At 39.6% G+C, this 24088-nt stretch overlaps 1 protein-coding gene across 1 annotated transcript in view; it reads left to right on the plus strand.

Annotated features, from left to right (window-relative positions):
* The window catches only part of LOC149288429 (E3 ubiquitin-protein ligase COP1), a 53493-nt gene that overhangs the window by 26085 nt on the left and 3320 nt on the right, over positions 1-24088 (plus strand). The window contains exons 12-18 of the mRNA XM_089491636.1: positions 4707-4850; positions 7406-7514; positions 8253-8334; positions 11360-11476; positions 18851-18968; positions 20231-20355; positions 20796-20956. Coding sequence (XP_089347762.1) covers positions 4707-4850; positions 7406-7514; positions 8253-8334; positions 11360-11476; positions 18851-18968; positions 20231-20355; positions 20796-20956 — 856 coding nt within the window. The remainder of the gene's footprint in view (positions 1-4706; positions 4851-7405; positions 7515-8252; positions 8335-11359; positions 11477-18850; positions 18969-20230; positions 20356-20795; positions 20957-24088) is intronic.

Genomic DNA, 24088 nt, shown 5'->3' on the forward strand with positions numbered 1-24088 from the left:
GTTTTCACCGCATGCCTTGAATCGTGTCTGGTCGAGACATCACTTGAGGGATTTCAATGCAAAGAATATCCCAGCTTAAGCACTTCTCGGTTCTGAAAAGCCTTTTCTCAGTGTGTGATTTTCACAAGTGAGCTGAGAATTACATGTTTCATAGCAGCTGTACACGGAAAGTGATCCCTCCTGAAAACACTGGCGCAAGCTGCTGCTGCTGTGGATTTCAGGCGGTGGAGTATCTACAACGTATGTTTCTCTAATCACGGCTTCCACGCTTCTAAATTCCCTATATGCAAATCTGGTCACAAACCTAATGCACCGGTCATCTTGTTTCACGTAGCAATCTTAAGAGTCTCTGCGCGTGTATTTCCACTGTTTTGGATGTAATTGCGGATGAAAGCATAGGTTATAATGATCACTCCTGTGTTGCTTAATAGAAAGGCAAAAGGCATTCTTGGCAAAATAACATCTTTCGATTTTTAGCCGAGAAGAGGTTTCTGATATTTAAGACGCTTGTTGACGACGTGTAAGGGCAGTAGAGAAATCCTGTAATTTTCTATGGAAAACACAGGATTTAAATACAAAGCTTTATGGTGATGTAGCTGTAAGAAAACCAATCTGACAGAGAGAAAAAAAAAAACTCGGTCTTAAATGTTTTTTTTTTTTTTCCTTATCGTATGGCGCATTTATATTTGTATTGCTTTACTGAATTCAGTATTCAGCATAAATGTAGAAGTGCCAGTTTAAATAAAAATGTAAGCGAAGCAATGCGCCTTGTGCACGAGTGTCCAACAAAATCCACTAACCTGTGTGTGTGTAAATATAATATAATAATAATAATATATATGTGTGTGTAAATGAATGTATATATGATGGGGAACTCCACTAATTAATTTACCTATGTGTCAAGTAGGAAAATGAGACTAAAAACTTTATCCCCTCACTAGTAACCAGGGATTGACACGTTTGTTAGACAAGTGAAGTGAAACAAAATTTAGCACATAGCAATACGCCTGATTCCATCTTAACGTTATATTGGGTTGTCCTGGATAACACAATATAACGGGAATATATTATTATTATTAGATAGGGACTATCCAAGTTTGTAGGCTTTTGTCTGTGTGGCAAAGGCCGGCGGTTTGTATATTTTAATGATACATACAGTGGTGCAAATACCCAAATAGCTCACGGGGTTCCACCTTACCCTGAACAAAGCACAGAAATTACCAGCCATGACAGCATGGAGCCAAGAATCCATAAACTAATAGCAGATATGTTATATAATAGCGGTAGAAAAGCTTTTAAGCTTTCTAATCTAAAGTTGCTAGAATCTCTAGCATTTCCTTCTTGAAGATTATTAGTTTATGGATGTGAATGATACTACTGTAACCAGTGAACTGCAAAAGCACATTTAAAATAAAATATTGACAGAATTCATAAGCTTCAGCCATGCCTTGAAAATTCATAAAATGTGTTAAAACCAGTTGGATTTTGCTCTGTTTAATAGCACGACATGCCAATTTTCGTTATTCTGTTCCTTCCAGGGAAAGTGATCCAAAGTAAGTCTCACTACCTTTGATTTCCTGTTGGCATCTCTATGCAAAGCAGGTGTATACCAAGGGCAGAAGATAATGCCCCGGTCACACGAGGATTTGTATGAATTGTCCTAAAACAAACAAAAAAAAAAACCAGTACATAATTGAGGACATTTGTGCAAAGATGAAACCAGGCTTTATCTGGACCAAAACATTTACCGTGAACTTTGGGGTCCCTGTGAGAACTTAGCTGGCTGTGTCGTGTTTTCTGAACCATGCATATAGAGAACAGTAATAGGGAAAAATTAAGAATGTGGCACATTTCCTAAACACAAAGCTTTTCAGACAGGGGCTCTTGTGTGGTCACCTTTCTATGTCAAAATTCTAAATGACAGATTCACGTGGCTGCTGCGGAGTCATCAAAATGATCTTGCGTTAAATTTCCCCTTTAATGGCACAAGTGTGTATTTTCCTACAAAAAAGAATGTTTTTCCGCTAGCTTTATTGGGACTGCTAGAAGGCTTCCTAGTGTGGTATTTTGATAGGAACGGTTCAGCTGTAATGACAGCTGCTGCTAAAGACAGATTAATTAAGCTCCAGCAATTACCTGTTTGTTACTGCTAAATCCAACGAGCTTTCTCTCACAACAAGGCTCGTTATAGATTACAAGCGTGATTTTACGTGGAATGAAGCTTGATCTGAGCCTCTGTTTTGAAGACTTTGACCCTTTGACTTAAATGTAGCCCTAACTTAACAATGAAAGCAAAAATGCATAATATACTGTGAATGGCTAATAAAAGGAGTATTGATTGAGTCTAAAAAAGACCTGACCCTGGAAAATGTGTTTTGTCAGAAACAGCCATTTAACTACCCGTATTCAGTGTTCTTCTGGCGTACCCTACTGTACAACATTTTTCATGACAAAGTAGACTTCTAACCGTTTTCCTCTAGAGATACTGATCGTACCAGGTGGCCGATCCCGGCTTTATCTACCATTGGGCTTGTTGTGCTTGCTACTTCTGTGAGTTGGTCACTGTACTTGTGTTAGGGTGAAGAAAGTGAATAACTGGCAACTCCTGGGGCTACCTTGACAACTGGTCCTTCATGGTCATGGAGACATGTTATTCCAATAACCTAATGAACGCTGTCGATGGCTGTTGGTGACCCTCAGTGTTCTTCGTTGTAAGCGTGCGCAGTCTGGAGGATTGCAGGTCTGATCATTCTCCTGCTTTAATGTCGTTATTCTTGCTCGCGCCCTGAGCCGGTTGTAAATCCGCCTTCCTGCAATGATATTTCATGGGAAGGTAATGGAGCATTTCAATGAGAGGAGGGGTAAATGTTGCATTAAATAAAGACCAAGCAACATGGTGAGCGTGGCGATTAGAACATGTAGCGCTGACCTTTAGAAAACTTCAAAACGTTTGGGAAGTGTACGGACGGGAATGTCTGTCATAACGCAGTGATTGAGTTTATGCCTCCTTAAATTTAATCATGCCATGGATACGTCCTCATGCTCTACTGTTTGTGCGCTGCGAGAATACCGTATTGACATAGTTCTCTGTGCCTCCTTGCATAGAGACCTAGAACTGGAACATATAGTTCTCCCTTTTTAAATGTTATTTAGATAAATTGCACGTCAATCTTTGATAAATCCTTTATAATTGGTAAATTCTCTAGATACAGGGTGACATCAGAAAATGGCCAACTGTATTTTTTCTCATCATTATTCTTAAGGATTCCTTTTACCCCAAGCTTTCTTGAAGTGTCTTTTCCGGAGAACGCACTATTGCATGTCTTCTATATTGTTCTCGGCGGAGATTGGGGGGGGGGGGGGGCTTTACTACAGGAGCGACGAGCCTCAGCAGAAGATGGTTACTAATTGAGCTGTGTTTAGTATATGGGGGAAGTAGTCAAAGGCTTTATTTTCTGGGCTACGTAAGTGAAGCCAGAGTTTGCCGGATGACTGCAGTTTCAGCATGCCAGCTTTTGTTGCTTTGCCCAGGCTGATTGCTCCTACAGAAAGAGCTGCGCTATGAGGCCATGCGTAATATGTAGTTAGCGAGTTGGAGTCTCCCCTATACATTATGCATTATTACTTCTTTTTAATGTACAGTGAATAGCCGTATATATTTTTTCCCCGTATGTATTTAAATGCTTTGTATAGTCTCGCATAAACTCGTTTTAATTTGTATCTGTTTATTACTTGCTACTTCGCTGTAACAGCACTTGTGCGATCTGAGAATATTTTGCATAAATGTCTCCCTTGGCTACAGTATCTATTTCTGCCAACGGAGAAATTATGTGATCAAAGACCAATCTGGAAGTGAACATATGTGGCTTGGTTTGATGAGCAATAATGTATGGGGCATGAATTTCAGTCGGATGTGGGAACTCATTCACACTGTAAAAGCAGAGAAATGTTGAATCCCCCTCGCAGCTGACCTCCTGTCCCATGATGCTTTTCATGCCAACTCATGCTTCCCATCCTCTTCACCCGGTTGTGCTGGGATGGCTCCTCTTATCCTGGCACTTATTTTATAACCGCAAGTTAGTATTTCAGTGCAACACCGAGATATATGTAGATAGATATATATATATATATATATATATATATATATATATATATATATATATATATATAGATATATCTATCTCGGTGTTGCACTGAAATGCTAACTTGCGGTTATAAAATAAGTATGTATGTGTATATATATATATATATATTAGTACTTTAGCTATTGCTTTGTCTTGTTTGTGATGCCAGCAAATGCTTTCATAAAAGCCGAGCACTGCAAAAAAAAACACCAAAAAAAACTGCGTCGTATGCAGACTGACAATATTATGAAGTACTGTCTTGTATTACTTAGTGAATATCAACTTAGAAGTAAAACACAAGAGACTTAATTACCACTTAAAAACAATGTGATTGTATTTATGCAGATTTGCAAAGTACTTTTTCAATCAGTCTGAGCAATGTTGTCTCCAACATGTTGTTCCTCCAAATAGGAGAAGTCGACTACTAAAAAAGGTTAAGTCCTTTGGAAGCCACTCTCTCGGGGTGCAGCCCTGCATAGTGTCATGTTTCCTTACATTATACTGGGCTGTGATTATTTTTAACTATTAAGACTTGGATTGTGTACATTATTCTTATGAATGACCTTCTCTCTCTTCCTGCAGCATAGAGTTTGACAGAGACTGTGACTACTTTGCCATTGCGGGAGTGACCAAGAAGATAAAGGTGTATGAATATGGCACGGTTATCCAGGATGCTGTGGACATCCACTATCCGGAGAATGAAATGACCTGTAACTCCAAAATTAGGTAAGGCAATCGGGGCTGCCGAACACTCCATCACAATGCTGCTGATTTTAACTTTTGTTTGTGCTTCTTTACCTGCAATACAGATTGTGTGTATTATACCATAGCTATAGGTAAAAATGTAAGCCATCAGACTTAAAGAAGAGAAGTGGGGGTAGGTTTGGCATTGACTATCGGAAATTTTTCTCCTTTATGTAGGAAACAATATAAATGTGCAGTTCATACCTTTTTTCCAATCTCTGCCTTACGAGCGTCTGCTTGAACGTCGTGCTGTGCTCTCCCAACATTAATCAGTAGCCTGCCAGCTGTGTCCTGAAGCCCCGACTGCCTCCTCTGTACTACCAATGTACTTGGAGCAAATCCACAAACCAGCTGGATCACTCATTCTTTTCACCTTCTTCCTAAACACATCCATTCTTTCTTTTTCCAATTTCTATTTACAGCAAAGACCCTTGAGAAAACCCTTCTAACTTTAATATTAGTGTATTATATATTGCTCCTCAGTCTACCCACCACCCACTTTGTTGTGAATTTCCAATTCTTGACGTCCAACATGAGCGTAACCTCAGTAGTATTGATTTTGTTTAGAATTAATAAAGCTTGACGAGAATGTGTACAGTTTCTGTAAAAAAACAAAACAAAAAAAACTATATTGAGAGGCTTTAATACCCAGTAATTTAGGATATGTGCTGCTCTTAGTTTATTGAGTCTGTTAACAACCTCATCTTTAATTAGCTGACATCATGCATGAGTCTGCCATAAATTATAAGAGATTCACCATTACGCTTACAGTCCATCATTTCAGCCAAGGACACGGGGCAGGTGCTGTTACCCTCCTTCACTTTCAGTGATTATTCAGTATTTGGGCAGTACCGTCATTTAAAGATATATATTGTATCTGTAGAAAAGGAATAATAAAGTCTTAGAAGTCCTTAAAGGTGTTTAGAGAGGGCACTGATTTTATGTGGTTAAAACTGCTTTCTTTGATATAAATAAATACAAATCAAAATCACATTGGCATTGCTCTAGTTGCAAAGTTTACTTACCTTTCTTCTCTGCCTCGCTTAGACCAAGCTTCTAATGAATGTATATTGCTGACCAAATGGATATTTCAGCCATTCTCTGTATGCTCATGCTTTCGGCAGAAATTCTTGCATTGGAAATATTTTTGTGCTTTGCGAACGCATTTAAATTGGCAAAACAAAAGGACGTAATCCAAGCAATATATTTGAAACTGAAGTAGCACTATGTGTCTAGTGATTAAGAGCTTTTGAGTTGCTTGTTTATTGTCTGTATTTTTCCAGATGCACATCATTCTTGACAATTCCTGACTTTTATTCTTCACCTGCACGCTCTGTATGCATACCTGCCACAGCTAGGAAAAAAAATGGCTCCTATCTATTCTTTCAGCCCTGTTTTGTGTGTTTGCCTTAGAGTGCCTTTTTCAGATATATCCCCCAAAGAGCAGTTACATTGCGCAACAAGAAAACATTGCTCCCAGTGTTAAGAGGGCTCGAGTCCAGCTTTATATGACCTACTTGCAACACCGTAACCGTCTACACCTCTGTGCCAGCAGCATCCAGCTGTAAACAAACTGGATTGTGGCCATTTTTGCCTTGTATAGTACACGTATATTTAGATTTGAGACAAGGTAAAATTGAAGTACGTGTACAAACTTGTACAGTAACATCATATTTACAACAAAGGCTGACTTCATATAGAAGCTGTTTTTAATAGAGAAGCTTGGATAAATTCCCCATCCCCGATGGAAATCCGTTTCACAACAGGCTGAATGGCATGAGATATACGCAATCTCTTAATGTCTGCTGAGAAGCGTCCAGTTTATTTTTGATAATTGTTCCAAAATATACGGAATAATCACAGGGCGTTTTATGTATAGCGCCCATTACCATAACATTGATAATTCTGTCCAATGATTTGTGCTTTTGGAACCCTGTACACTTAATAACGTTTTCTCCAGTAAGTATTTTGCACTCAGCTGGATGTCAGAAAGGAAGGAGGATTAATGCAGTAAACTGTATAGCTCTGCATATTACGCGCCAGTACTAACTCATTTGTCTGTTTTACAAATGGAGATTCGCTGAAATCTTGCTTGTAGGTGGCTTCTTGCCGTGACAGTTTTCTCGGCTTTGTAGTGTTTTGGTTATAAAGCATTGCCTGGAGAGAGTTGTCTGTCGAATTTCCAAATCGCTATCTTTGAAAGAAGCTTAAGCCATATTTCATGGCTTGTACCGCGTTGAATCGTGAAATCGTTATGTTAAATGTGTGTGGCTCGTTTGGCATTTGCAGTGGGTTTGGGGGCGCATAACATATGTGGCCTCACTTCTGAGACTCATGGAAGTCCACAACATCTAAAAGTTGCCTTGTTTAAAAATAGGGTAGGTTCGTTAAAATATTAACCACCTAGGGCATTTGGCATAACCTCAATTTACGGCAAATTCGGCTTAAAGGGTAGCTTAAAGAGCTTAAATCTACTTGAATACATTCTATACGTAAAGGTTTACAGTATTTAGTATTTTTTATTTCTCTTTTGGCAGCTGTATAAGCTGGAGCAGTTACCACAAGAATCTCCTGGCTAGCAGCGATTACGAGGGGACAGTCATCCTGTGGGATGGTTTCACAGGACAGAGGTCAAAGGTCTACCAGGTAATATGCCAACGGTCTTCTTTGGCAAGCATCAATGCCTGTTTGCAGCAGGTACAATGCATTATTAAACATCAAGCGGGTCTAGCTTAACGCTTCATGTCGACACATAATTTATACCTCTTTAAAGCAGCCATTCTGTTATATGGCTCCCTGAAGAGATGAAATGTCTGCTGACACACACTCTTGTTGACAATTTCATTGAATATTAAAAAGTAACTGACATTGCTACTTTCTTAAAGTGGACTTGACACTTTATGTTGTCATATATTTTGTAGCTTAACATACACAGCAGGCGAAAATAATATACAATATTAAAAATCTGTCTAGCTCATGTTTCCTTAGAGCAGCCATCAACAGTAATTATTGCAGGTTTAGCTTATCCCTAGACAGATAAAGAAAGGAGTAAATGTCCTCTGCTTGAGACATCTTTATAATCTGATTATGGGTTTGTGCAAAGGCGGACAATTTTGAGTACAATTTAGGCACCCAGTAAGATTTTTGGGATTAGAGATGTTTTTATGGATATATCCATAGGTGACATAGGAGTCCGTTTAAAAGCTGACAGTGTTGACCCTTCATGCCGCAACTCGTGTAAACTCTGCCTTTTATGACTAGACCCAATGTCGTCCGTGGTAAACTTTAAAAAGGGATGCAAAATGTACAGGTTGATACCAGTTCAGTCAGTGTTTCTTAAACTCTTAAATAAAAACTTTCTTTGCCTCCATACCATGAATTTAGGAGCATGAAAAAAGGTGTTGGAGTGTCGATTTTAACCTCATGGACCCAAAACTCCTGGCTTCTGGCTCGGATGATGCCAAAGGTTAGTGACATCTAGTTATTACAGAAAAATTAAGCTTTGAGAACCTATTCGCTAAATAGAGTTGGTAGGAGAGTTGTGGCTTTAGTAAACCTTTAAAAGGCTCATACCTTCTTTTAGAGGAAGAACACGGCCAGTCCTGTTTAGATCTGTAAGATTTCTTCAGTCTCCTCACTCATTAAATTATGCATCATGCAGGGCCAGCTCAACCTTTCTTGCTAAGGACACCTGGCAGTCTTGGTCCTTCATAAGAAATAGCGAAGTGAAGGAGGTGAAGCTTCAACTCTCCTACATATTCACCTGACAACTCTCCCTTTAGTGAATTAGCCCAAATGTGTGTATGCCGACAAAACATCAGTGTTCAGATGTTACTGGCTGCTCTTTGATTATAATGCAAGCTCAGCATAATAGACCTGGCACAAAATAGCGAGTTGCAGGCAATCCTCGGTGAGTTCCAGGGAGGTGGAAAGAGAATGATGAATTGCATTGTGAGCATTTCCCCCCAAAAAACTTAGGGCTACAAGAAGGGGTAAAGATGTGCATTAGGTGAAGTAGTAGTACTGATGGACTTGTATGCAGTTAACATGAAAACAGGACTGAATGCTACTTTACGATATCATGGTAAATCTTTAACTTTGCACCTTACAGGCTTCCTGAAATTTGTGAAGGTGTTTGCCTGTATAGTTGAAATTTGACTGTCCCTGTAGAAGCCTTCTAATAAATGAATAGATCAAAAGAAGTGTCAGACATATATGTGTGAGGATTTCTGTAACTAGTCTTCCCCTAGGTTTTAAAGTAACCCAGATTTATTTCCAAGTAGGCACACAATCTATTTTTTTTTTAATGTATCTTTGTACTCGTTCCTTAAATAATTTCGATGGAATATTGCAACGAAGCCAGAGTTTTATGCTGGCAGAAAGCTGTAGCAAAAGTGCATGTTGGTGAGTGAGAGGGGAAATAGTATACCCTGGCAAATATTCCCCATGTCAGCCGTTCTCCCAAAGCTACCTCTGTCGGAATCTGTCGCGTTCCGCTGAACGAAATGCTTTAGTCTGCAAGTTTAAATAATAAACAGCTCCTACTCCCTACTCCACTTGTGGACGTTTGGCCTTCATTGTCTTCATTTTTTTTTATTTATTTTTTTCTGTGGCTTTGTGTATTCAGAATTAAATATTCTTCATGCCATCAAGTCATTGGTGTCCGTGCTGCATTATACAGTGTTTTTATTTTTTATACCGGAGTTTAATGTTGTGAGCAGCCGTTCTTCTGGCTTTTCCTGTCCGGGCTCATCCAGCTAATTGTTTTTGATTTTTAAGACACAACTGTATTGGTAGCAATTACATTTTCGTTGCAGCCTTTCCATTTAGATTAACATCAGCTTGCTAGGCCTGACATAGTTATTCAGTGGCTTTTGTTGACAGGTTTCCACAAAGCAATTTGTGGAGAAACCGTTCAATAACTTGAAAAACCACAAACCTTTTTGGAGAAGATGGGCCGGTAGAGATCCCACAAATCTTGCAAAAGCAACATTTGCTCCCTAACAATGGGAAGTCATCTTATATGGGACAGAGTCCTCTCAAAGTCCCCCTTTTAGTTCTTTCTGTCTTACAGCAGGTGATTCCAAATATGTAGTGATTTCGGAGAGAGAGACAGCGGGAACTTTCCATCTAAACTGTCAAGCGCCCCTGGGAGCTTGAAGAGAACATTTGTCATTCACATGCCAAAATGCTAGGCTTAAGTATTAAATGACACCATAAAACATTAAGCACATAATGAGTTATTCATTGCATTAGAGCGGTAGATGCCATAAAAGACACAATATAAAATTTTACACTATCTGCTGTAAATATAACGCAAGAGCAACAGTGTTACAAAAGGAATGTCCCACTGCACGTTATGGGCTTGAAGATCGTCTTGATATTCAAATGTGGGTTATTTTAAGTTTTTTGTATAAATATTTTCGCTATACGATATGCTTGTTACCCGCAAACATTACCCCATTGGCTGCCGCGTGTCTTGGCTTTGACCTTGTGTTCCGTGATCTTAAACGAGACTTCCGTTTAAGGAACGGTAGATATTTTCTATCCGGAGATGACCTAACCTTTACGGTTTTGCTTTAGGTAGCCTGAGGGTCAGTCGTTCACTTCTTTGGAGATTAATTAATGCTGCATTGCAGAGCCAGGAATGGATCTGAGATGCAGCAATGTATCACGGCAATCTTTCTGTGAGGCGCCGTGACGTCCGGGTGGGAGAGGCACATTAATGCCATGCACTGAATCACATTTACTGGCTGCAATAAAGAGGGATGCCCAGCCATTCTGGCTAATTTAGGTCCTGAAATCCTGGCCAAAACCCACTGAATATAATTTGCTGATTAATTATCACGTACACATCTCAGACAAGCAGCCCATAATCTATCCATAAAATAAGCGTATACAGTTTTAAATTAACTGTGCAGTCTCTCAATCTGCGATCCATTTATAAACGGAGCCCATTTTTCAGAAGGGTTGGGGTCATGGGTAATGCACTTCTCCGAGCTCTTTTTTTTTTTATTTTTTTTTTTATTTTTTTTGCAACTCTCACAACATATAAATAGCTCAATATTTATTATTCCTTCACACTTAAGACAACTAGTGGAGCAGGCAAATAACAAGCCAAAATGTGTCACTAACTGCTTGTTTTCTCAGAGGGATAATTATGAACGCTTCATAATCACAATGTCTTCTACTTCACGCAGCGCATAAATATTATAAAATAAGGAGTCCATTTGATTGTACAGGATTTAATCAAGTACAGAGCCTCAGGTAGTCTAAATCAAACTCTGATTACTTGTAAATCCCCAATACGGACATTTAAGCTTAACAGGCTCGACAATGCGTTATTCATGTTACGAGTGTGCAAATGTGTGGTGTGTATATATCAACATATATAAATACGTAATGTGTGTACCCAAAGAAAAATACGACAGCCGCCTTCCAGCTGAGTAACTCTTAGTAATGTCTTGAATCTGATGTCTTTCCTTGCCTAGTTAAACTGTGGTCGACCAACCTGGATAACTCCGTTGCAAGCATTGAAGCCAAAGCCAACGTATGCTGTGTAAAGTTCAGCCCCACGTCCCGCTATCACCTGGCGTTCGGCTGTGCAGGTAAGTCCCAGGGCAAGGTGTCATTTTATTTAGTATTATTGACTGCTATAAACAGTCACATCTGATGACACTAAAACACATAAAAACAAAAGGCTTGACAAATTTTGACCTTTCTGTTTTTGTTTTCCTGTTTCAAACACAAAGATCTGCGATATTGAAGGAAAACATCTTGTTCTTTTAAGGGCATTGCAGTTTAATGTTTCATATTACCAAGTTATGGTTATATAGTTATTCTGAAAGTCCCATCAAAGCTTAAATAAAATATCCAGCATAAAGAACCCTAAGCTACAGTACTTGTATGCGCAATGTTGTATAGCCCCCTTATTTGTACTTTTAATGCATATTGGCGTCCGCTTTGCATGGACACAAATGCTTTAGTTTTTGGAATTAGAAAATGAGATCTCTCGTTTTCCTTTTCCCACTGGCTGCCTCTACTGAAACCAGGAAATGTAAGCAGCTATAGTACATGTAAGTACATGCTTTTTATTCTCTAAAGATGTAGGGTTCATCAGCTCCCATTGACTTCCGTGGGAGTGCCGCAGGTCACCTACAGCCGGTAATTACCCTTCCTAATTTCAGAGGAGGAGGTGGGATAGAAGTGTAGTAAAATTCATTGGCATGCATAATGAACCTTAATATGGATTTTCCATGGACTTGGCAAAAATATATGAATAGACTGCCGTGTTTTAAGTGGACCTTGCCGGATTTGCACTCTGTGATTAACGTCTCTACTGTCTACTGCAAGATTCCAGTAAGGTTTGGTTTCCACCGTCAAGTTGTTTTGTGTTCTGTAACACCGTACTTCTCGCTTGGCTCAGCCATCAGTGTAGCTTAAGCCCTTGGCTCTGTCAGCTGAAGGTTTCTAAATCCGCCGGATGACACCAGAGCTGATATCGCTGTCAAACAACCAGGAAGGTGTTTATGGTCTAAAAAATACCTATAAGAAAGAGCTTGTAACATACTCTGCCGAGATTAGCGGCACGGTCTGGAGACATCTCCGTATCGGAGATACAGAAATTCATGCTTTCCTGTAATGTGTTATTTTATCTGTTTGTTGTTGAGTGGATTCTGTGAGTGGCTCTTCAGAAGGGTGGAAACGCGGTGAAAAGGGTGACGTTAATTAGAGCTTTAATGCAGACTGTGCTGTGCTTGAGAGCCAATAATGTTTCAAAATGGCAGAATGAGTAGAATGTACATTGAAAATAATGGCAAAAAATGAACGTTTCGTTGGCAGCCAGAGATAGCGGTGTTTGATGGGATCTTTAGCCAGATAATCTCCTTCCTTTATTTGTTGAACATTTTGCTTCCCCACTACATGCGGAGCACTTTCATTGACATTTTTATCGCTTGCTGTGTCAAAAGCTTTTGACAATACAATTAAAACAAAGGGCGCAGGCGCCCCTCCCCCTTCACTTGATGTCAGGCCTATTATCCAGAGCCGTCTGAATGTCATCTATAACCTCCAGCCATCGGCTAGGCCCTGTCAAGAGAGAAGGTTACAAAGCGAGGGCAGGACACGCTGTGCTCAACAGTCATTACGATGTGCTCGGCAGCCCATGAGGCCGATTCCACCCCTCTATGCTTTTTGAACATATACTTGTAATACAAGGGCCTTAAGACCCCGATCGAGCGCTTTGGCTGTTACTTTTTTTTTTTTTTTTTAAAGAAACCATACTCCCCAGGTTAAATAACGTCCCCTTATGTTTGTGTCTTGCTGGAACACATTCCTTAGAATTAAAATAAAAAGATCTCTTAAAGGGATACTCCAGTTACTCCAGCCCCTATTATCTTTTATTTATATAGCGCCAAAATTTACGCAGCGCTTAATACAATACATATATTCAAGGGGTATGACAAGACAAGAATTGACAGACTAAGACAAACCGATACAATCTGTGGAGAGAGCCCGTCTCGCAAACCCTATGCAGCTCTAGTAATGAAGAATGCATATTAAAGTACCTACATATGCATTCATTTATAAAAAATATAAAACAAATACCTTTAGATCACAGATCTTGTAGTCGATTATTACACGTATTAGAGTACATGTAATGGCTGGTGCATCCCCATAAACAAGCCCCAGAAAGGCTACTTGTTGGAAGTATTCATGAGCATATGAATACAGAGCAACTTAAAATGGCCTTTGTGTGTACTGGTTCGAAGGTACTTTGTGTGATTTGAAGCCTGCCTTAATACCGCGCAAAGGTCTGTTTCGTTTTGCGTTATTGCTTTGTGTGTATATAATATATATATATATTATATTTTTTATTTTTTTATTTGTTTTTTATATATCCTACAAACCTAAAACCCGCAGTTCATGCCTAAATCACAACTAAACATTTACTGTTCTTTCAGTAACATTCAGTGAATGTTGCGGTTCAGATATACATCAAAATGTGTTTCTCAAGATAAAAACCATCAAAAGAAAAAGGAATCGGCACGTCGTGTATTGCCTGCCTCTCGGTGAGAATGCCTAATCCACACCAGCGCCCAGGTATACAAAAAACCTTATTAAAACAAGCAAAATGTGAGACCGGGGCAACCGAAGCCCAACTCGTGAAACTCATTGCTAAAACTGGAAGCATGGATTGAAATAGAAGATATCACCCATCCCAGTAGTATAAAGAGATCGAAGATTATAGAGATAAAGATTATAAGATCACCGGAACAGCATCCTCTTCTCATATACCAGTATGTCTGAAAATAAAAGGATTGACAAACACAAACCTAACAACATCAAAGCATGTTATTATTTCCACCCCCCCCATTTTAAGAACGCTACAAAATCAGGTGGCGCTTTATAAACAAAACGCAATAACGAGTCCTGTTTAACCCCTTAACGACAATTGCCGGTCCTGGCACGACACGGAAAAGCATGTGCTTTACGACAATTGACGTGCCAGGACCGGCACGTCTTTAAACGGGTGCAGAAAGCGATCTACTTTCGCTTTCTGCACCCAAAAAGCGTTGCTGAATGCCTCGACATCGAGGCATTCAGCAACGCCGCGATCGGCACGAAGGGGCCATCTCTGGCCCCTCCACGGGGCGTCAACATCCGCCATACTTTGTATGGCGGCGGACGCCCGTTTTAAAAGCGTTTAGGAGGCGATCAACGATCGCCTCCTAAACTTAAATGGTGTCGCTGGAATGCCTCGATCAGGAGGCATCCAGCGACACCAAACACTTACCTTTCGGTGGGCTGTGACCGCTCCGGAGAGCGGTCACAGCCGCAGCTGCCGGTGATCTTCGCCATCAAGGAAGATGGCCGCTGCCCTGCAAGAGAAACAAGCAAGTTTTAAAAGCTCGCTAGACGGTCTCCAGACCATCTAGAGAACTCTGGCTCCACTTGCAGGTTGAATACAGGTACTGCATTCACCATGCAAGTCAATGGAGCCCAGCTTTCTAATCACATTGTGATTAGTAAAAAAAAAATAAAAAAAAAAAATAAAATTAATAATTAGAAAAAAATAGTAAAAAAACAGTAAAATGTAAAAATCATTTCCCACTGATGTCACTATCAGGGGAACCTCCAAGTTGAAAAAAAAATGTTTAAAATTTTTTTTTAAAAAAGGCAACAAAATATAAAATATATATATAAAAAATATATTTTTGTGAGCAAGTCCTAAAATTAGCATATTAGCTTAAAACAATTCTCGCATGGAAAGAGTTAAAATACTGGCATATTAAATGCCCGTGGGGTGTCTACTTTTAAAAAAGGTATGATTTGATGGGGTAAATTGAATTGGCCAGGTTCAACAAGGTCCCAATTAACACCGGGGGAAGGATGGCCACACATCTAATTTCCAATTAGAAAAATGCACACGTACCAAATGTGGCCTTTTAGTTCCCCCAAAAAATGACAAATTCATGCATGTGGGGTATCACTGTACTCAGGAGATGTTGCTGAACACATATTGGGGTGTCGTGTGACAGCGGCATATACCAGGAGCTGTAAATTCATACATAAAGTAGGTGTGTGTGGGAAAAATACACACACAAAAATACTACTGCAAACTTTGAAACAATGCTGGTGGTAAAATGTGTGCATGCAAAGAGTTAAAATACCAGCATTTAAAATACCCTGGGGTGTCTAGTTTTCAAAAATATATGGTTTTGTTGGGCACACTGAAATGGCCCGGCTCAAAGATGTACCAAATAGGGCATGGGCAGTGGATCCCCAAATGCCAAAGTTCAACATTGAAAAATGCGCATGCCCCAAATGTGGCCCTTTTGCCCCCAAACAGCCAGGCAAAATCATTCATGTGGGGTATCACTGCGCTCAGGAGATGTTGCTGAACACATATTGGGGTGTTTTGTGATAGTGACATAAACGAGAACATTTTAATTCATACCTGAAGTAAAATGTGTGTGGCAAAACAAATGCAAAAAAATGACTACCACAAAGTTTGACAAAGACTGGTGGTAGATATGGTGCATGGAAAGAGTTAAAATACTAGCATTTGAAATACCCTGGGGTGTCTAGTTTTCAAAAATATATGACTTGATGGGGTAAATTGCATTGGCCGGGTTCAAAGATACCCGAAATGGCACATGGGGGGAAGAATTACCAGATTTGGAAAAAATGGCTTTGAAATAGCAAAACGCTACCTGTACTTATTGCCCCATAATGGGTAGAAAAAAGCAAAAAAACATAAAAACATTGGGTATTTCTAAACTCAGGACAAATAGTAGAATCTATTTAGCAGGTTTTTTCATTACCTTTTATAGATGAGTAAAAGATTTTTCAACTAAAAGTTAGAAACAGTCATTTTTTTCTAAGTTTTTCACCATATTTTATACTTTTTTTAGTAGTAAATAATAAGATACAATCAAAACAATGTCATCTAAAGAAAGCCCTTCTTGTCCTGAAAAAAACAATATCTAATGTGTGTGGGTTCAGTAAACGGGAAAGAAGAAAATTACAGCTAAACACGAGCAGCGCAGAAATGTTAAAAAGGCCATTGTCACGAAGGGTACAAAAAGTAAAATCAGCCTTTGTCACGAAGGGGTTAAGTGATCCTTATCTGCGGAACAAGTGGAATGTTACCAGGGCGATTATAATTATATTTTAACCACCATAAATGCTGGCACTACCCATTATTTTAATGGCTACATCTGAGAAGGAAACAAATTATCATATTAAAGTCAGGCACGTTACCCCACAATGTTACCGTTAAGCTACCCATCCAACGGAAGTGGGGCCTTGGTTTGCGTGTTTTTGGAGCATACAAGCCCTGAGTTTTGGGTGTCTCTCTTATTTTCCCATCATTTTGCTGTTCCAGTTACTGGGCCATACATTTCAAGGAATTATGTAGTCTGATTTTTGTTTTAATTTAGAAACTCTCAATTTTGCCAAGAACTTTACTGTAATTTGGGTGTTTAGAAAGAACTGGCCCTTTAAAACGCCTACTGCAAAGCGTGAAATGGTTATTTAGAGCTAGGCCATGAATTGGTGTCCCTCGTCTTAACTCACCTGTAACATGTCCATTTGTACTGTGAGCGGGGTGAATATTACATTCAGTATGTATGGGTACCCCTTTTAATAGGTCCTAAACCAAAATGGTCGTCTTCATAATCTATAAATTCATGAAGCATTGACTCCGATAGAGCACAACGCCCCCTTTGTGGTCCTGTGATTCCTGCAGAAGAGCGCTCTTGTGACTGACGGTGAGAAGGCCACGTAGGCAACACATCTCCTGCAAGCCAAGCAGAAAGCAAGGAAGAGGCAAATGCTTAAGGAGGACTTCCGCATCAGCAAAAATATGGGGCCGTTCAGCTACCATAAAATTACGTCTGATGACTGGAGTTTCCCTTTATGCTAGAAGCAGCTGTTAGACAACCCCCTGCGTGGCTACCTGTCAGTGGTATTCGTGCCCTGAAACCCCGTTGCCAGTTATTTTTCCCTAAATAGGATAAGTGACAGTCATATTTAAGCTCCTTTTATTATTCGTTTCCTAGCTTGTACTCCTTATTATTTTCTTCGCTGCAAATCCAGATGGAGCTTTTTTTCCCCTCTTTAATCTTCTTGCAAGGAAATCCATATGGCTGGGAAGCATAGCTGTCTCTTTAAAGGTACGCCAGCTGTTCCCTCTGCTTCCGCCATCTACGCTTACAGCAGCCGTCGGGTTTGAAGGAAGGGGGAATAAATATGCATAAAGATTTCTTTAGTTCATGGGGGAGGAAAACGGAGATCGTAACGAAGGAAAACAGAACTCGTGTGTTTTCCACACTCTGGGTTTGAACAACCAATTAATGATTAAGCTTCTAATTTTAGCCGGTCTAGGAACTGTGCCGAAAGCGATGAGTGTCCTGTAATCACTCTTGGCCACGTCATTATTTACATGGCTCCACTTGAGCATCAAGGTTACAATGTGGCTGGTCTCAACGCTTCATTTTTTGGAGTCTGAATTTAGCAGGACATGTTTACATTTATTTTATTTATTGCCAGTAGGAGCCCTGGAAGTTAATCACGGTTCACTGGTGGGTAAAGATATTGCTTGGGTTATTCCAGGATATAAGCTGTGTTTGAGTTTGAGGGACCTACACAACGCAGCACACTTTCTCTTGGTCGGTTTTTTTTGTTAAGTGGCATTCCCTAGTGAAAGAAGCTTGTGGCTCGGCTCGTACTGGCTTTAATCTTGGCATTTGATCGTTGAGCGTTTTCTCTCTGCTGTGAAGAGGGAAAAAAAATCAATATTTATTTTAAATTTCGAGTGGTGTTTACTGCTTACGTGTAAGCTGCACCGCTCATAAAAGGTGGCATTTAACTGGTTTTGCAGTACAGTGTATTTTTAACAAACATGCACAATGCAGTATTTCCACTGCTAGCCGAATAGATATTTTCAGTTGACTGATTTTTTCCAAACCTTTTCATTGTTCACCTTAGTTTAGAGCTTGCTGTAATGATATTTCTGTTTAGACTTGCGCTGCCCGCAACATAAGCTGAGGTTGTTCTAAAAAAAAAATTAACAGCAGAGAACTCAAAGGATTTATCCCCATGTGGGTTTTTAAACATGAAATATTGTAATTATTTTGCAAATGACTTGCGTGTTAATGACACGCATGCACTCTGCTTTATAAAGGAGACCTAAGCGAAGAGTAATGGTATAATCATCAGGAGAGTCTGAAAACCTTTTGTGTAGAACTTGAATCCATAAGTTGGGTAGACATGGCTCCTACAGAATACCTGCTGGTAGTTCTTTTTTGTTTTTAGTTTTATTTTGGTTTTGTTTTGTTTTTTTAGGCTTTGTGGGATACGTTTTAGAAAATCAAACTGACCCTTATATTTTGTATCCTTAACTGTGCATAGATTTGCCCAGTTTTGCAGTATACTTGAACATAATGAAGCGCAAGTTTTATCTATTTTATTTTCAGATCACTGTGTCCACTATTATGACCTTCGGAACACTAAACAGCCCATTATGGTGTTCAAAGGGCATCGGAAAGCTGTGTCCTACGCCAAGTTTGTGAACGGGGATGAAATAGTCTCTGCGTGAGTACCAAGTCTTGAAAATAAATTCAGCATTTAATTAAGAATATCCATGTAAAACATTGATGTAAAAATATTCCCGAGCTTACGCCGTGCAAGGATCCGCACTCGGTCCACTGTACAAAGTCCTATACCATAAAGCTTGTCTGGAAGATAAAGTCCCAGACAGGTTTTTGTTTAATGGAGCAATTATCTGCCTGTTACAAGCTGATGATTGTATGTTTGAGCTTTCTAAGGTAGCAGTTTAAGCACCAACATTTCCGGAAGAAAGACAGGGTTTTCTCTGCAGGTCACGTTTTGCAGTGTTGTATTGCAACTTTAGCACCGTTCTAAGTAGGGGGGAAAAAAACTTGCAAACCACATATAATGTAATTCATTTTGTATTCTTTACACTACTGTATAGGGTTTTTTGGTTCACTGTCTTAATGAATCAGAAACAGCGGTTTTCCCATAAAATTCTTTCCTTTCTCTGGCCCTGCAATTTCTACCATTTCAAGCATCCGGAGTTAACGTGGAGTGTCTGATAGGCTTTTAGTGTGAAAGGTAAATCACCATGGATACTCGCAGAGACTTTAATAGCTTGGGCCAAGCAGCAGGAAACAACTGCTGTAAATAGCCCTAGAAAATAGTGAAAAATTATATAAACTTCTCTGCGTTGCTCTAGGTGCAACTAATGCACTTATCTGCATTTAAAAAGGCAGTCTAGTGCCCCTCACATATGCCTTAAAGATACATTCTCATGTGCCACATATTGGGGGGGGGGGATATATATATATATAAATATGTGTATATATCCCATATCTTAGGCTTGCAGGAGATGTTTGGCCAAATACATCTGCTGCTTGCCGCTGCGCATGTGCAGAATACCGTCAGCACCGCCGCTGGCTCTGAGACCAGCTGTGTCCATGTACAGAAAGCACTCCTATCGATTACAAGCAGCCATTGAAAGGTCGGATTGGGGCAAGTTTAAGAAATGCATTTTAAATTACATGTTTTTCTTCCCCATTGGTGACATTATGCGGGACGCTAGACTTTTTTTTAAATGTTCTCGTGCCACAAATTAAGAATGGGAGCTTGATGAGCCTCATTAGAGTTGTAATTATCTCCTTGGCCACCAGTTTGTACCATTTACTTTAGTCGGCTACCTTTTTTACTCAGTGCTCCCACCCGTGGGACAGTACCTTTTTCAACGATTGTGACGATAGGGGTTCTGTGACATTTGCAGGTGTATACTTTACCTGCTTTTACACCTATTTTATTTTTAGGTCTACAGATAGTCAACTGAAGCTGTGGAGTGTATCCAGGCCTCATTGCCTGCGTTCTTTCAAGGGACATATCAATGAAAAGAATTTTGTTGGCTTGGCATCTAATGGAGACTATATTGCCTGCGGTCAGTATATTTTATAAAGGTTTTGACACTTAGTATTTGCAGACATTATTTTGTTTTTCTCCTCCTCTATTACCAATTTATTTTCCACTCTTTACCTGGCAGTTGTACTGTTTACCTTCAGTTTGGGTAAATGGAAATTATGACTTTGTATTTTAACGCACGCTTTTGAAGCCTGTTTTGGCTTACAACCATCTTATACCCCATTTTGTCTTGATCTATTTACATATATAAGTGCCGTACAAGCCTTTTCATCTGCGCATGAAGGATCATCATTTTTAACTCATTAAAACAAGTGGATTTTTTGTTCCAGGCATTCAGCGTCTCTTGGTTTATTTAAGAATTTCCAACACGTTAAGTACTGCTGTACCCCATGTTTACTATCATGACCCATGAATATCCTATCCAATGAAGATGCATATGATTCATTATTTGTTTCACAGGAAGTGAAAATAATTCCCTCTACCTGTACTACAAAGGACTTTCCAAGACCTTGCTGACTTTCAAGTTTGACACTGTTAAGAGTGTTCTTGACAAGGACCGTAAAGAAGATGACACCAATGAGTTTGTGAGTGCTGTGTGTTGGAGATCACTCCCTGATGGGGTAAGATTGCTTTTATCCTCTGTTTATGTGGACAGAATGTATAACGAGATTCCTTCTACTGTTCACCTTTGTTTTGATAATCCATTAGTTTAAAGTAAAACAATGGGTTTTTTTAATTGGAAAATGTGTGTTTCGCATTCATATTCTTTTCTGTCATGTTGGCCTTCGGTGTAATATGTAAAGCTAGTGATGTCAGCAGAAAAGTTCAGAAGGCAAGAAGTAAACAAATGAGTTGTTGGATGTTAAAGCATGAACATTGGCTGTATTATCTTAATACACTATGGCACGTTCCTCAATTTTTGGACTAGTAGTCGCCCAAAGGCTGGTCCTACAGCTGTGCAGAATCTTTGTCACGAATGCCATCCCTGGAGCCGCATGATAGTTCTTGGAATAATACAATAGGTGTTCATGCACGGACGCGAGTATGATCCTGCATATTAATTCTCCCACCCTTATAATAGTTAGGAAGGAGCCGTGTAATTTGCCAGCTGCGTGTCTGAAAGAGTTCATTACTGCAGATAAGGCAATCGAGAGGGGAGGGAGAGAAAAAGCACCAGGAGTGCTGCAGAAGTAATCAGTGCTGGGATCAACCAGTATTCAGGTACAAAAAAAACGAAGCGCAAGGTAGATTTGGTAAAGGTTAAAGTGTCTAGAGGCTGAGAGGGAGTCTGGGCCGTTAATCGTAAGCAGACATTGTTTAATAAATTAAGCCTTTGAAAGTTCCACACTTTAATGGTCTGTTGAGTAAAGGGAGCACAAATTACATTTCAATTTTCAGGTTTCTGTAACATTTCATCATTTTGAGAAGCAGGTTTCTGGTTAAATGTGCTGCAATTATGTTTCCTGAATAGAAGGTGTGCATGTGCGCGCCGCAATTACTACTCCATGTAATGGAATGAGTCCCGCTTCACTGACCTCTTGGTGTTCTTGCAGTATGAAATAACTTGGCATCCTGATGTCTTACATAGGGTAAAATGTATAGGTCCGCTATCGGATTTTATTTTTATGTAAATCGATTGGAGCAAAGTCTCTCAGTTTTCAGCACCTGCCAGCTGACCTCTTTTATCCCTGCCTACACTTTATCCCATGCAATTAAGTATTTTGTTGGCACTCTATAAACACCGGTATTCTGGTACTTCCTGGTATTTTTGCATTTTATAGCTCGGCAGCCTAATCGGGTCACTTGTGCTTTACCACAGGCCAGTTCATCCGATGCTCATGGCATAGTTAAGCAAATAAACCTCAGCAGATCTATCGTTTTTATACTCTTCTCTGCAGGTTTACTTTAATACAAAATACAAACTATTACGAAGTCTCTTTAATGCATATGCCAACAACCTTTTAGGCTTTATCTTCAGAAAAAAGTAAAAATAGACTCTAACATTAAAAATTGTGAACGATGCAAAATGTTACATGAACAAAGAAATTCAGTAGTACTGGCCAATATGTTTCTAGTGCTGCATTTAGTTATTCAGCTTTAACTCTCTCATGACGCTCATAACTTTCCTAGGTTATTTGTATTGTGTCCATGGAACTTCTGATAACTATCCCTTGGTTTCTGTTTTTATTTGTGACTGTTATCTGTGCTTGGAAAGCATATATTGCATTTGGCTGGGTAAGTATATATCGTTATAGTAAATGAACACTCATGAGACGGCTGTTGGATGTCTCTGCAGTTAGATTATAGCTTGGCCTTTTGTTTTTGCTGGACACTTAGTTACTGTGAGTTAGCCAACCTCCAACATCTACACCATGTTCTACAGCCACTGAGAGTTTCCTTTCAAACATATTACTGGCATACATGTAAGCAAGTCAGAGGCACTGTGGTCAACAAGCATTGCATATATGTGCAACGGGGCTACCATTGATTGTTTTCTTTCAAGGCCCAGTTCTTAATCCATCTTCTGTTCATAGCAAATTCTTTCCATACTCTTCTATAACAGAAGAAAGTTATTTTTCCACATTGGTGTAAAATAGGGGACCATATAAAACCACCTTTTTTTTTCCAAACTTATTTTTACAGTAAATGCACACTAACTCACATAGACTACACATTTTTATTGTCGGAAATACTTTTACATGAAAATGTTAACTTACATGATGTACAGATTTAATAGCAACCTATTCCCTGTAACACACAAGATGAAATGTGGAGAAATTGGTCAGATAATGCCGGTGCTTGATTTCTGTCACCTGGCATGTGATTGCTGAGTATCTCGGTTAAGCTAAGTAGGATGCTGATTGCGTTCTGAGAAAATAAAACATCTAGCTGGTCACTATGCTGGCCCTTCGATGCTACCTACGTCCCATGTCTGAAATGTGATAGCCCTTTAACAGTGATTCACCAGAGGGTAACTGGTTCTAGACCACTTTAATGCCATGCTGTACTGATTCTGGCTACTAACCCTTTTTAACCATATAGATGACAGTGCAGTTGATATTAATCACACATTTAAAAGGATAGGATCTGATCCAAGTGTTCTATGTTGCTACTGAAGACTTTCTCCCCTGCCCACTCCTCCTTTCTAGTCTGTGCACATGCTAGACATAAGGCTATGTTATAATTCTTTATTCCCCTCTCAGAGCATCATCATAAGCTCTTCCTTTCAATCCCATGAAGGACCTGGTCAGTGACTATTTTGTGTAATTGGCATGGACCTTTTACGTCATCTTAGATCTTATTTATCCCTCAATGTACTCATTCTCTCCTGCACTGCTGACATGGGAATGATGACTCTGAACTAGGTTTCATTAACTTCCATTCCATTAGTCCATTGAAGGGGTTAATGCATCAGGCATTCACTACCCGCATCCTCTCATGGTTATTGAAGGTTGCGGAAGTGCTGTTGTCCATCTTTTTTATGGCTGACACCTGGAGAGTGTGATTAACAGCATCTCCAAGAGAGGTGGCAATTTATTTATCGGTATATTGCAAGACAACAGAGAAAGCAAAGGAGATACAATGTTAAAGATGTGCTTTGGCATGAAGGTGGCTGAGCAAAACTGGCTGCATTCTAACATTTGTGGTGCGAGCAGATATCCATCGCTGAGTGATGTGGGATGAAGCAAGGTAGAACTTCATGAAATAGCTTGGCAGAGAATGGGAAGAAGATGAAATGTTAAAGCTGTGAC

Source organism: Sceloporus occidentalis, unplaced genomic scaffold (genome assembly GCF_023333645.1).
Source record: "Sceloporus occidentalis isolate IW3139 unplaced genomic scaffold, rSceOcc1.0.p SCAF_51, whole genome shotgun sequence".
NCBI lineage: Eukaryota > Metazoa > Chordata > Lepidosauria > Squamata > Phrynosomatidae > Sceloporus > Sceloporus occidentalis.